The sequence below is a fragment of the Entelurus aequoreus genome, linkage group LG19 (assembly GCF_033978785.1).
Source record: "Entelurus aequoreus isolate RoL-2023_Sb linkage group LG19, RoL_Eaeq_v1.1, whole genome shotgun sequence".
Lineage (NCBI taxonomy): Eukaryota > Metazoa > Chordata > Actinopteri > Syngnathiformes > Syngnathidae > Entelurus > Entelurus aequoreus.
Window position 1 is genome coordinate 4,986,406 of NC_084749.1, and position 14,635 is coordinate 5,001,040.

At 39.6% G+C, this 14,635-nt stretch overlaps 1 protein-coding gene across 1 annotated transcript in view; it reads left to right on the forward strand.

Annotated features, from left to right (window-relative positions):
- LOC133635021 (SH2 domain-containing adapter protein D-like) overlaps positions 1 to 14,635 on the forward strand; it is a 110,479-nt gene that overhangs the window by 33,675 nt on the left and 62,169 nt on the right. Inside the window, 2 exon segments of the mRNA XM_062027721.1 lie at positions 501 to 651; positions 12,255 to 12,488. Coding sequence (XP_061883705.1) covers positions 501 to 651; positions 12,255 to 12,488 — 385 coding nt within the window.

A 14,635-nucleotide genomic window follows, 5' to 3' on the forward strand; every position in this document is an offset into this window, starting at 1 on the left:
TCAACGGCGACGGGGAGTTAGAGAGGCCGCTGAAACAGGAGTTCCAAGGGGTGTTTAATTTGGTGAGTGGGGTCACCAGTCTAACCATAGCACAAAGCCCAACGGCTGACGTCGGGATTCTAATGTACAATCTGTGCTTCCCACAACACCAGAATAAGTCAGCTCGTGCCCAAGGGCCTATCCTAGAGCCATCTATCAGTGTGGTGCACCAGTAACGGTTGATGTCACCCAATTTGTTGGGGGACGAAGAGGGTCCTGTAATTTGAAAACGCGTGTAATTCAGCTTTTGGCCCACAAAGGGAAGAAGTCGGGTGGCATTGTCAACAGAAGGGTACACATGTCAGTACTGCTGAGAGGGGATGTGCTTCTTTGTCATGAGCCAGAATGCTGATTTATTGAGCGTGTTGTATGAGAAGTATATGCACTGCAATGTAGTCCAAAGCTAACACTCATACTTCATGCCATCTACATGTTGAAATGAGTGTTCTGTCCTTGTTCAGGCCGTGCCGTCTGCTCCACTGGCAGGGGACACGGACTATTCTGACCCGTTTGATGCCCGGTCGGACCATCGACCAGAACCAGATGTGAGACCGGTTCCCTCTGAGAACAATGGCTACATGGACCCTTATGAGGCCCAGAGTGTCATAACAGGTGAGTAAGGCAGTTACTTCTACTCGTGTTGTACAAGATAGGAAGTGATAATATCTTTACAGTTTTCTTTAAAGGCCTACTGAAATGAATTTTTTTTATTCAAACGGGGATAGCAGATCCATTCTATGTGTCATACTTGATCATTTCGCGATATTGCCATATTTTTGCTGAAAGGATTTAGTATAGAACAACGACGATAAAGTTCGCAACTTTTGGTCTCTGATAAAAAAAAACCTTGCCCCTACCGGAAGTAGCGTGACGTAGTCAGTTGTTCACTCCCTCATATTTTCCTATTGTTTTCAACGCAGCTAGAGCGATTCGGACCATTACCCCATTAATTTGAGCGAGGATGAAAGATTCGTGGACGAGGAACGTTAGAGTGACGGACTAGAATGCAGTGAAATACATATTTTTTTTCGCTCTGACCGTAACTTAGGTACAAGCTGGCTCATTGGATTCCACACTCTCTCCTTTTTCTATTGTGGATCACGGATTTGTATGTTAAACCACCTGGGATACTATATCCTCTTGAAAATGAGAGTCCAGAACGCCAAATGGACATTCAGTGCCTTTTATCTCCACGACAATACATCGGCGAAATGCTTTAGCTACGAGCTAACGTGATAGCATCGTGCTTTAACTGCATATAGAAACAAAAAAATAAACCCCTGACTGGAAGTATAGATAGAAAATCAACAATACTATTAAACCGTGGACATGTAAATACACGGTTAATGCTTTCCAGCCTGGCGAAGGTTAACAATGCTGTGCTAACGACGCCATTGAAGCTAACTTAGCAACTTAGCAACGGGACCTCACAGAGCTATGCTAAAAACATTAGCTCTCCACCTACGCCAGCCAGCCCTCATCTGCTCATCAACACCCGTGCTCACCTGCGTTCCAGCGATCGGCAGAAGGACGAAGGACTTCACCCGATGCGTTTGGCGGCCCGGAGACGTAGGAAGTCAAGGTGAGGTCGGCGGCTAGCGCGGCTAGCGCGCCAACAAAGTCCTCCTGGTTGTGTTGCTGTAGTCCGCTGCTAATACACCGATCCCACCTACAACTGTCTTCTTTGCAGCCTTCATTGTTCATTAAACAAATTGCAAAAGATGTCCGGAATACTGTGGAATTATGAAATGAAAACAGAGCTTTTTGTATAGGATTCTACGGGGTACCATAACTTCCGTTAAACTGACTTCGTCACGCGCATACGTCATCATACCGCGACGTTTCAGCCGGATATTTCCCGGAAAGTTTTAAATGTCACTTTATAAGTTAACCCGGCCGTATTGGCATGTGTTGCAATGTTAAGATTTTATCATTGATATATAAACTATCAGACTGCGTGGTCGCTAGTAGTGGCTTTCAGTAGGCCTTTAAAGGTTAGTACTATTAGTGGACCAGCAGCACGCACAATCATGTGTGCTTACGGACTGTATCCCTTGCAGACTGTATTGATATATAATGTAGGAACCAGAATATTGATAACAGAAAGAAATGGGGGAGGGAGGTTTTTTGGGTTGGTGCACTAATTGTAAGTGTATCTTGTGTTTTTTATGTTGATTTAATAAAAAATAAAAAAAACAAAAAAACAAAACGATACAGATAATAAAAAAAACGATACCGGTAATTTCCGATATTACATTTTAACGCATTTATCGGCCGATAATATCGGCAGGCCGATATTATCGGACATCCCTACTTTAAAGCATTATGTTTCCAAAGGGGTAATAATGAATACATGGTAATGTTCATACAGGCGGTCCTCATTTTACCACCTTCTGCCATAAATGACATTATTAGATTAAAAAAAAAGAGGAGACAATATCATGTTTTGTTTTTTAGTCCATTTTTTCCCTTGTTGCATAGAAGATGTTTTACACATCATCTTTAAGTCACTTTCTGACAGTCTCTTCAGGATGCGCCGTTCTTATTTACGTGCCTCCACTTGGACAGCGTCATCTTTGTTGTAGCGGTGCAGCGTGCAAGGACGGGAGTGGAAGAAGTGTCAAAAGATGGCGCTAACTGTTTTAATGGCGTTCACACTTTACTTCAATCAATAACAGAGCAGCATCTCACTAGTGCAACAACAACGCCCGAAATGTGTCCCGTGAAAAAACGTCCGACCGTAACTCTCTAATATCTAAAGTTCCGTGGGTGCATTATGTGAACCCACTATACCGGTAGTTTTTAGCGCTTTCATAGCTAGTCTACTGACAGATATAAGTAAGAACTTTACGCTACTTTTGTCAGGTTCAAACACTGATGACATCTATTAAACAGACAAGAAGCAAGGAATCATGCAGAGACAGAGTTCAATTTGGCTCAATGAGGAGAGAAGTTTTGGGCTGTACTCTTAGTTACAGATCCAACCTACACTCTAAGGTCCAGACCCACGTGCTCCTCTATTTATTTGGGCGGTCCCTGGTTACATCACTGAGGCTGCTTCTGAAGGAAGGGGGGGTCACCTCAGCAGCCCCAGTTGGACACAATATATGATTATTCAGAAATGTACTCGTGATATCGCCCCGTCTCTGCTTTGTCTGCGTCACGGTGCTCGATGTTCTGGACACAAACACTGATACGAGACGACTCGCAATCCAAGATTGTAAGTTGTGTCTTTGCACGGATAGAAAAGTGCAACTTCAGCACAATTGATAATAACTATAGCAACGGCCTTTAAGCATAAGAGTTGTGTGATAACTTACACATGATTATTCTAACAACTTTATATTAGAAATGCCCCATAACAAGAAGATAGAGAAAAAGAAGAAGGACTACAATGGCGGACTTGCGCAAATTTTCAGGATTTATGCAGATCCCAAAAACAGATCAGCAGGTACCAGAAGGTAAGAAAAGTTGGTTTTGCGTAATATTTAGGGATGTCCGATAATGGCTTTTTGCCGATATCCGATATTCCGATATTGTCCAACTCTTTAATTACCGATACCGATATCAACCGATACCGATATCAACCGATATATACAGTCGTGGAATTAACACATTATTATGTCTAATTTGGACAACCAGGTATGGTGAAGATAAGGTACTTTTAAAAAAAAAATTATAAAATAAAATAAGATAAATAAATTAAAAACATTTTCTTGAATAAAAAAGAAAGTAAAACAATATAAAAACAGTTACATAGAAACTAGTAATGAATGAAAATGAGTAACATTAACTGTTAAAGGTTAGTACTATTAGTGGAGCAGCAGCACGCACAATCATGTGTGCTTACGGACTGTATCCCTTGCAGACTGTATTGATATATATTGATATATAATGTAGGAAGCAGAATATTGATAACAGAAAGAAATGGGGGGAGGGAGTTTTTTTTGGGTTGGTGCACTAATTGTAAGTGTGTCTTGTGTTTTTTATGTTGATTTAATAAAAAAAATAAAATAAAAAAAAACCAAAAAAAAACGATACCGATAAAAAAACAAAACGATACCGATAATTTCCGATATTACATTTTAACGCATTTATCGGACATCCCTAATAATATTGCTTAACTAAACGCCAGATAATGTCCGCTAATGGGTGCCATTTTGCGGTCCTTATACACACACCATAGTAATACTGGTATCTCTGACTACGGCAGCCGTAACGGGCCGACAATCCATCGAGCGGTGCGGCTTCAAAGTTGTACTAAAATATTTTGAAATATTTTTGAGCGCCGTGTGTAATGTTCTTTATTTTCAATGGAACATTTAAAGTGTTGGTGTTGTTTACTGCCGTCATATTGCAGTGTGCACGGAATCTCTTATGTGTGACTGCCATCTACTGGTCACACTTATCATCTCACCATGTACCAAATAAAATTGCTTCAAGGCGGGTAAGCACAACCAGAATTATTCCGTACATTAGGCGCACCGGGTTATAAGGCGCACTGTCCATTTTTGAGAAATTGAAAGGATTATGAGTGCGCCTTATAGTCCAAATAAATATGCTATATTCTGAGTGACTCATTGAGCTATAATAGACCCCGTACATGTGTAGACCGAGGGCTTCCTGTAATTCCTTTTTGTCTGAGTCTGTCCCTGGGGGGTCGTCCACCGCCGACGCTCCCTCCCTTCTTCCCTCCTGCATCATCTCACTGCCGTCTACCCTTTTTCCATTTGTTTCTCCTCCTGTAACGTCTCCGCCTCTCCCTGTCCGCCTCATTCAGTGTAAAAGTCTGCTATCATCTTATCTGCTCGCCCCCCCGGGGGAGTCCCACCGTCTCGCTAATCTTTCTTTTGCCAAATGGTTGTTCTGCCCCTATGATGCCACTCGCGCCGCCACCTAATTGGTGGTGCAGTACGTTGATAGTGTCGGGAGATAACACATTTGCACTCACTTCCTCCCAGTTTGTCATTTGGAGCTGGGTTGTCATGGCAGAGATCTCAAGCTGTAGACCAGGGGTCACCAGCGTGGTGCCCGCGGGCACCAGGTAGCCCGTAAGGACCAGATGAGTAGCCCGCTGGCCTGTTCTAAAAATAGCTCAAATAGCCGCACTTACCAGTGAGCTGCCTCTATTTTTTAAATTGTATTTATTTACTAGCAAGCTGGTCTCGCATTTTTAATTCTAAGAGAGACAAAACTCAAATAGAATTTGAAAATCCAAGAAAATATTTCAAAGACTTGGTCTTCACTTGTTTAAATAAATTCATTATTTTTTTTACTTTGCTTCTTATAACTTTCAGAAAGACAATTTTAGAGAAAAAATACAACCTTAAAAATGATTTTAGGATTTTTAAACACATATACCTTTTTACCTTTTAAATTCCTTCCTCTTCTTTCCTGACAATTTAAATCAATGTTCAAGTACATTTTTTTTTTTTACTGTAAAGAATAATAAATACATTTTAATTTAATTCTTCATTTTAGCTTCTGTTTTTTCGACAAAGAATATTTGTGAAATATTTCTTCAAACTTATTATGATTAAAATTCAAAAAAATTATTCTGGCAAATCTAGAAAATCTGTAGAATCAAATTTAAATCTTATTTCAAACTCTTTTTAATTTCTTTTAAAAATTTTGTTCTGGAAAATCAAGAAGAAATAATGATTTGTCTTTGTTAGAAATATAGCTTGGTCCAATTTGTTATATATTCTAACAAAGTGCAGATTGGATTTTAACCTATTTAAAACATGTCATCAAAATTCTAAAATTAATCTTAATCAGGAAAAATTACTAATGATGTTCCATAAATTATTTTTTTTAATTTTTTCAAAAAGATTCAAATTAGCTAGTTTTTCTCTTCTTTTTTTCGGTTGAATTTTGAATTTTAAAGAGTCGAAATTGAAGATAAACTATGTTTCAAAATGTAATTGTCATTTTTTTCGTGTTATCTCCTCTTTTAAACCGTTCAATTAAGTGTAAATATCATTCATTATTAATAATAACATAGAGTTAAGGGTAAATTGAGCAAATTGGCTATTTCTGGCAATTTATTGAAGTGTGTATCAAACTGGTAGCCCTTCGCATTAATCACTACCCAAGAAGTAGCTCTTGCTTTCAAAAAGGTTGGTGACTCCTGCTGTAGACATTGACGTGACTAGAATCAGCCTGTGTGTTGGACAAGAATAGTCTCAGCCTTTTTGGGTTGGTGCACTAATTGTAAGTGTATCTTGTGTTTTTTATGTTGATATAATATAAAAAAAACAACAACAAAAAAACCCCGATACAGATAATAAAAAAACCGATACCGATAATTTCCGATATTACATTTTAACGCATTTATGTATCATTATCCCTAATGATACATTTTCTTTGCCCTGCAGTCATTGGATGCTTGTATCATTCCTGCCTGCACCTTTATGTCTCAGCAACTCCACCCTCAGCCTCTCTAACCTTTCCTGGAAGATTACCACCCTCACCCTCTTCTTTGTGTTTTCCCTCCATCATTTTTTTCAATGAATTTCTTATTTTATTCCCTACACGCCTGTTTTTTTTTATTTCCCCGCTCCCATCTTCGCCTCCTCCCCGCAGGCCCGCTGACACCCGGAGTCCCCCAGCGAGCGCAGGTAGAGCAGCGTGAATTGGGCGCTGCCGTGCTTGTGTCGCCGTGACTTAACATCAAACGCTGACAGATCGCGCACATACGCACTCACCCCCCTCCTGCTGCTCTTACCCGCCTGTTATTGCCTCGCTCCTCCGCGCTGCCTCCATTTTCCTTCCTTCCTCACAGCCTCAGGGCCTTTCCCCAGGGCCTCCGTTTGGTCGCCATGGTGACTACCGGGCAGCCCAATAATCACGTCTTACGTCGTGAAGGTTGAAGTCTTCCACTGCCTTTCACCGTTTAAACGTTCAATTCCGTCCTTTTTTTTGCCAAGCTGCAGGCTGTGCAGTGACATGTCCAGATTATATTTGTGTGTGTGGTGACAGCCGTGTAACAGTCAGTCTACCCCAGGAGCATCTGTTGCTACTCTGGGGCCGTACTTATCAAGCTTCTCAGAATTACTCCTAAGAAGTCTGCTAAGAGTTGACTTAAGAGTAAATAAATTCTTGGCTGAAAGCTGCACTTAAAAGTTAGTTATCAAGCGTCTTACTCACACTTTCAGCGAAGTGTAGGACTGAATCTTAAGTGTCACACTCAGAGCTGAATTACGACATTACTAGGTGCCGTAAACGCAAATTTAGGTGACGTCATTTCTGTGTCCATAGAAATGACCAATCACGGAAGGGAATCCCTTGTCTAAGAATAAAGAAATATCTTGGAAATATTTAAGTGGACAATGGGAGTGTATATTTTGACAATAAACTACAAAATAATACAAAACAAACTAGTCCCCGCCGGCACTCACGCTACCGCTCCCTCTCTTCTCTCGCCCACACACTCACTGACGTCACTCACCTCACGGCCACACACATACGCTACTGTCATAACATTTTCTTTCCAATTCATTAATTAGGCAACTAATTTGAAAGTGGTGTGGGTGGCTCTATATATACTAGCCCACTGCAGACACATGCAGAAATCAACAAGGAATTGAAAAGTATTAAATCTGTGACAAAAATAATATCCGCTCTGTCTAAACGATACCGTTTGATCAGCTGCTCGTCATCAAACAAATCCAGAACATTGTTCCGCTCCCTGAATGTTCGCACACGTCTCTCTCGCCTCAGTGCCATCCCCTGCTGGCAACTCCTAACCACTTAAGACACCTCTGAAGGTCTCTTAAATATCGTGGAGAGTAGGAGTGATTCTTAGACTTAAGAACGTTGATAAAAAGCTTTTATTCTTAAGTTTGAGAGTAGGACTAAATTTAGCAAATTCTCAGGACTTAAGTGTAAAATGGCACTCTAAGAAGCTTGATAAGTACGGCCCCTGGTTGTTAAGTACCCCGGTACTATACTGCTTCTCTTTTTTAAAAATTTTTTTTATTTGTCAATCCAACCAAATAATTAGGGATGTCCGATATTATCGGCCGATAAATGCGTTAAAATGTAATATCGGAAATTGTCTGTATCGTTTTTTTTATTATCTCTATCTTTTTTTATTTTTTTTTATTTTATTTTTTTTTATTAAATCAACATAAAAAACACAAGATACACTTACAATTAGTGCACCAACCCAAAAAAACTCCCTCCCCCCATTTCTTTCTGTTATCAATATTCTGGTTCCTACATTATATATCAATATATATCAATACAGTCTGCAAGGGATACAGTCCGTAAGCACACATGATTGTGCGTGCTGCTGCTCCACTAATAGTACTAACCTTTAACACTTCATTTGACTCATTTTCATTCATTACTAGTTTCTATGTAACTGTTTTTATATTGTTGTACTTTCTTTTTTATTCAAGAAAATGTTTTTAATTTATTTATCTTATTTTACTAATTTTTTAAAAAAGTACCTTACCTTCACCATACCTGGTTGTCCAAATTAGGCATAATAATGTGTTAATTCCACGACTGCATATATCGGTTGGTATCGGTTGATATCGGTATCGGTAATTAAAGAGTTGGACAATATCGGAATATCGGATATCGGCAAAAAGCCATTATTGGACATCCCTAATCTTAATCCATGTTTTAAAAATAAACACAGGACAATCCTCTGGCTGTAGTTTAGGGACCCCTGAATTAAGCAATTATTTGCCGTACCACTAGAGCAGGGGTCGGCAACCCAAAATGTTAAAAGAGCCATATTAGACAGAAAAAACAACAACAAAAAATGCCTGGAGCCGCATAAAATTAAAGGCCTTATATAAGTGTTATAATGAAGACAACACATGATGTAAGTGTCTATATTAGAAATAATTGCCCGCTATCAAAATGACTACGTGTCGCAGGATGACACAAATGTTTGTTGTCAGAAATGTTGAAATGTAATATCTATTCTACACATTTTTACAACGTTGGAAAACATTAGTAAAACGGAGGCTTCTCAGAGGGTGAGATAACTCCTGGAAATGACTGTCTTAGAATGGCCAAAGGTATAGATGTGTGTGTCCAAGTTAAAGGAAATGTCAGGCTGTCTTCTTCTAGTCACTAGAATCTAATGGTTTTATTACAATATTTGCAAGCTGGGTAAAGTTTGCGGTGGTCTGGAACAACATGGCACACAAACAACTATCTGAAATGACATAATGTGTCATGAGACATGCAAATATAAATTAAATACACAGAGGATATAAGTAAAGGAAATTAAATGAGCGCAAATATGCCTACAAAGGATGCAGTATGTACATACAGCTAGGTTAAATAGCAGGTTAGCATCGAGATAGGACTGATTAGCTCGCCAACAAGTCAATAACATCCACAAAGCTCACCTTTGTGCAAGTTTGGTGGACAAAATGAAACAAAGACTTAGTGGCACAAAACACGTCTTTCTGTGGCAGCATCGGAGAAAGTTGTACATATAAACCAGGGGTCACCGACCTTTTTGAAAGCAAGAGCTACTTCTTGGGTAGTGATTAATGCGAAGGGCTACCAGTTTGATACACACTTCAATAAATTGCCAGAAATAGCCAATTTGCTCAATTTACCTTTAACTCTATGTTATTATTAATAATTAATGATATTCACACTTAATTGAATGGTTTAAAAGAGGAGAAAACACCAAAAAAAAATTACAATTAAATTTTGAAACAGTTTATCTTCAATTTCGACTCTTTAAAATTAAAAATTCAACCGAAAAAAAGAAGAGAAAAACTAGCTAATTCGAATCTTTTTGAAAAAATTTAAAAAAGAATTAATTGTACATCATTAGTAATTTTTCCTGATTAAGATTAATTTTAGAATTTTGATGACATGTTTTAAATAGGTTAAAATCCGATCTGCACTTTGTTAGAATATATAACAAATTGGACCAAGCTATATTTCTAACAAAGACAAATCATTATTTCTTCTAGATTTTCTAGAACAAAAATTTGAAAATAAATTCAAAAGACTTTGAAATACGATTTAAATTTGATTCTACAGATTTTCTAGATTTGCCAGAATAATTTTTTTGAATTTTAATCATACTAAGTTTGAAGAAATATTTCAGAAATATTCTTCGTCGAAAAAACAGAAGCTAAAATGAAGAATTAAATTAAAATGTATTTATTATTCTTTACAATAAAAAAAATAAATTTACTTGAACATTGATTTAAATTGTCAAGAAAGAAGAGGGAGGAATTTAAAAGGTAAAAAGGTATATGTGTTTAAAAATCCTAAAATCATTTTTAAGGTTGTATTTTTTCTCTAAAATTGTCTTTCTGAAAGTTATAAGAAGCAAAGTAAAAAAATTCATGAATTTATTTAAACAAGTGAAGACCAAGTCTTTAAAATATTTTCTTGGATTTTCAAATTCTATTTGAGTTTTGTCTCTCTTAGAATTAAAAATGTCGGGCAAAGCGAGACCAGCTTGCTAGTAAATAAATAAAATTAAAAAAATAGAAGCAGCTCACTGGTAAGTGCTGCTATTTGAGCTATTTTTAGAACAGGCCAGCGGGCTACTCATCTGGTCCTTACGGGCCACCTGGGGCCCGCGGGCACCGCGTTGGTGACCCCTGATATAAACAAACTACGGTGAGTTCAAGGACCGCCAAAATTAGTAGAACTCGCCAATTATTCTCATCACTGAAGCATGTTTAATATACACACTGGAATTTCTAACAATTAGGAAGGTGTGTGTCATGTTTGTCCTCCCACAGAAACCATATTAAAACAAACAAAATATTTTTTTCCATCATCTTTATACATTTTCACACATTTTTGAAAAAAACTCCAGAGCCACGTGTGGCTCTAGAGCAGTGGTCCCCAACCTTTTTGTAGCTGGGGACCGGTCAGCGCTTGAAAATTTGTCCCACGGACCGGGGGGGGGGATTTATTTTTATTTATTTATTTATTATTATTATTTTTTCATAAAGAAATACAATCATGTGTGCTTACGGACTGTATACCTGCAGACTGTATTGATCTATATTGACATACACATACACAATATGTATATATAGTGTTTTTATGTTGATTTAATTTAAAAAAAAAAAAAAAAAAAAAAAAAAAAAATTTAAATTTTAGATTTTTATTTTTATTTTTATTTTTTAATTTCTTGCGCGGCCCGGTACCAATCGGTCCGCGGACCGGTACAGGGCCGCGGCCCGGTGGTTGGGGACCACCTTGTTGGAGGTACCGAACCCCACCAGTTTCATATGCGCATTCACCGAACCCTTCTTTAGTGAAAAATAATTTTTTTTCTCAAATTCAAGACACAGTTATGTTTTTTTTTTACTGGTGCACAAAATGAACCGTGCATGAACATCATCTTGTTCAAAGAACAAAACCAACACAGTGCATGAACTCACAACAAATTACACACCTGCGAATCAAATGGAAAATTAGAGGGAACATTATTTGGGGATATCCATAATACGGCGATAGGGACAAGTTTTTATTTACACCATGAGTCGGGTGTGTCTTAACCTCCGCGGCGGAGGCTCCGCCGAACCCCTGTAGCCGACTCACCGAACCCCGAGGGTTCGATCCAACCCAGGTAGAGCAACGGGTTGCCGACCCCCGATCTAGATGGAGCCCGATACAGTTTGAAAAGCACCGATCCATATCGTTCCCCCTTACTGAGTGCAGTGGCGCACAAAAGATGCCGACTCCTTCATTTTCTCCCCTCCCCCGCCTCCTCTTTGGTAACACCTGTTCCTAAAGGGTACATTTTCGAGGCCATCAGATAAAAGCGCCATTAGTGCTTGTCTCTGCAGCTGCGAGGCTCCTGGTGATGAGATGCAGAGATCTGATTAGCTTCTGCTTCTCAATAATCCTTTTGTCCCACGGCCATATTTGACTCCAAGAAATATTCCTCACCTGCTGAGAAAGTGATGAACATTTTCACCAGGGAGCGAGCGAGGATGATGTTAGATTGCTGCGGGGGGAGGGGGGGGGTCGTGTGCACGAGTGTGCGCCTTTTCTGCTCCCCGGCGTTGGAACTCAAAGCCTTGTTAAGCCCCCGATATGAGATTCTGAGCCCGCCGCAAGCTGCGCAAATACCATCCGTCCCGCTCCTTTCATTCACGGCATGTCTGCGCTCCACAGGCGCTCTTCAGCAACAGCACAGGTTTTGATGTCAGCACGTAGGATTATACTGACCTGAGGATGTTTTGCATCTGCCTCGACAGAACTGCAGCGTGGCCCCGCAGGAGGAGGCGGAACAGGACAGAAACGGGGCGGTCTGCAGCTGTACGACACCCCGTACGAAGACGGGCGAGGCCGACATCCGGGCTTCCTGTTCGGGGAGATCCTGGAGGAAGGCAAGGAGAACAGCAGGCTGCCGCAGGACGACGAAAGACCGGCGGACGAGTACGACCAACCCTGGGAGTGGAAGAAGGATCACATCTCCAAAGCTTTCGCAGGTAAGACGGGTTCAATAACACCGGAAGCTTGGTGGAATGTTCTAGTACAGTGGAGCCTCAACTCGAGCTCAATTTGTTCCATGACCGAGCTTGTAACTCCAGACACTCGTATCTCAAATCAATGTATTCTGTGCTCGGTCCTCCCAAGAAATGCAATTTTAACATATAATAATTAGAGATGTCCGATATATGCGTTAAAATGTAATATCGGAAATTATCGGTATCGGGTGTTAGTTTAGGGTTGTAGCTGCCTGGAGGTGAACTTTTATTGCGGTTTTGAAGGAGGATAGAGATGCCCTTTCTTTTATACCTGTTGGGAGTGCATTCCACATTGATGTGGCATAGAAAGAGAATGAGTAAAGACCTTTGTTAGATCGGAATCTGGGTTTAACGTGGTTAGTGGAGCTCCCCCTGGTGTTGTGGTTATGGCGGTCATTTACGTTAAGGAAGTAGTTTGACATGTACTTCGGTATGAGGGAGGTGTAGTGGATTTTATAGACTAGGCTCAGTGCAAGTTGTTTAACTCTGTCCTCCACCTTGAATATGTGGTTAATAATGATCGCTATGGACCTTACCCGTCGGCCGGCTATACCAAATTACACTATCTTAATTAGAGATGTCCGATATTATCGGCCGATATATGCGTTAAAATGTAATGTCGGAAATTATCGGTATCGATTTTTTTATTATCGGTATCGTTTTTTTATTTTTATTTATTTATTTTTTTTAAAATTTTTTATTAAATCAACATAAAAAACACAAGATACACTTACAATTAGTGCACCAAGCCAAAAAACCTCCCTCCCCCATTTACACTCATTCACACAAAAGGGTTGTTTCTCTCTGTTATTAATATTCTGCTTCCTACATTATATATCAATATATATCAATACAGTCTGCAAGGGATACAGTCCGTAAGCACACATGATTGTGCGTGCTGCTGCTCCACTAATAGTACTAACCTTTAACAGTTAATTTTACTCATTTTCATTCATTACTAGTTTCTATGTAACTGTTTTTATATTGTTGTACTTTCTTTTTTATTCAAGAAAATGTTTTTAATTTATTTATCTTATTTTACTAATTTTTAAAAAAAGTACCTTATCTTCACCTTACCTGGTTGTCCAAATTAGGCATAATAATGTGTTAATTCCACGACTGCATATATCGGTTGATATCTGTATCGGTTGATATTGGTATCGGTAATTAAAGAGTTGGACAATATCGGAATATCGGATATCGGCAAAAAGCCATTATCGGACATCCCTAATAATAATAATAATAATAATAATAGATTTTATTTGTAAAAAGCACTTTACATTGAGTAAACAACCTCAAAGTGCTACAGTGTATAAAAAAATAAAAAGATAATCAAAAATAAATAAAAATTAAAAGTCTTTCATCAACTTTTAATCAGAAGGGTTCAATCTCTCTCCTGTGCTAATTTGGAGCCGACACGACAAACGCGCGATGAGGTGGCGACTTGTCCAGAGTGTACCCCGCCTTCCGCCCGAGTGTAGCTGAGAGAGGCTCCAGCGCCCCCGCCACCCCGAAGGGAATAAGCGGTAGAAAATGGATGGATGGATGGACGACAAACACGCTCAGAGGAGATAATGTTTGAAAAAAGGTGACTGTTTTTACTCAACTTTTGTTTTGAAGGGAGAATTGCAAACTTCCTGTTGATTTTGGCTGGGGGTTGTGAGTGAATAATAATAATAATAATAATACCTGGGATTTATATAGCGCTTTTCTAAGTACCCAAAGTCGCTTTACATGTTAAAAACCCATCATTCATTCACATCTGGTGGTGGTAAGCTACTTTCGTAGCCCCAGCTGCCCTGGGGTACACTGACAGAAGCGTGGCTGCCAAGCGCGCCTACGGCCCCTCCGACCACCACCTATTATTCATTCAACATTCATTCACCGGTGTGAGCAGCACCGGGGGAAAGGGTGAAGTGTCCTGCCCAAGGACACAACGGCATGGTAAGAGGCGGGGAGCGAACCTGCAACCCTCAGGTTTCTGACACGGGCGCTCTACCCACTACGCCATGCCGCCTCTATGAATGAAATCTAGGTCTAAGTGAGACCTACATAGAGGTTTTTGTTTCATGTCTCTACGACATTCCTACTGGAAGTTAGAGGCAGTT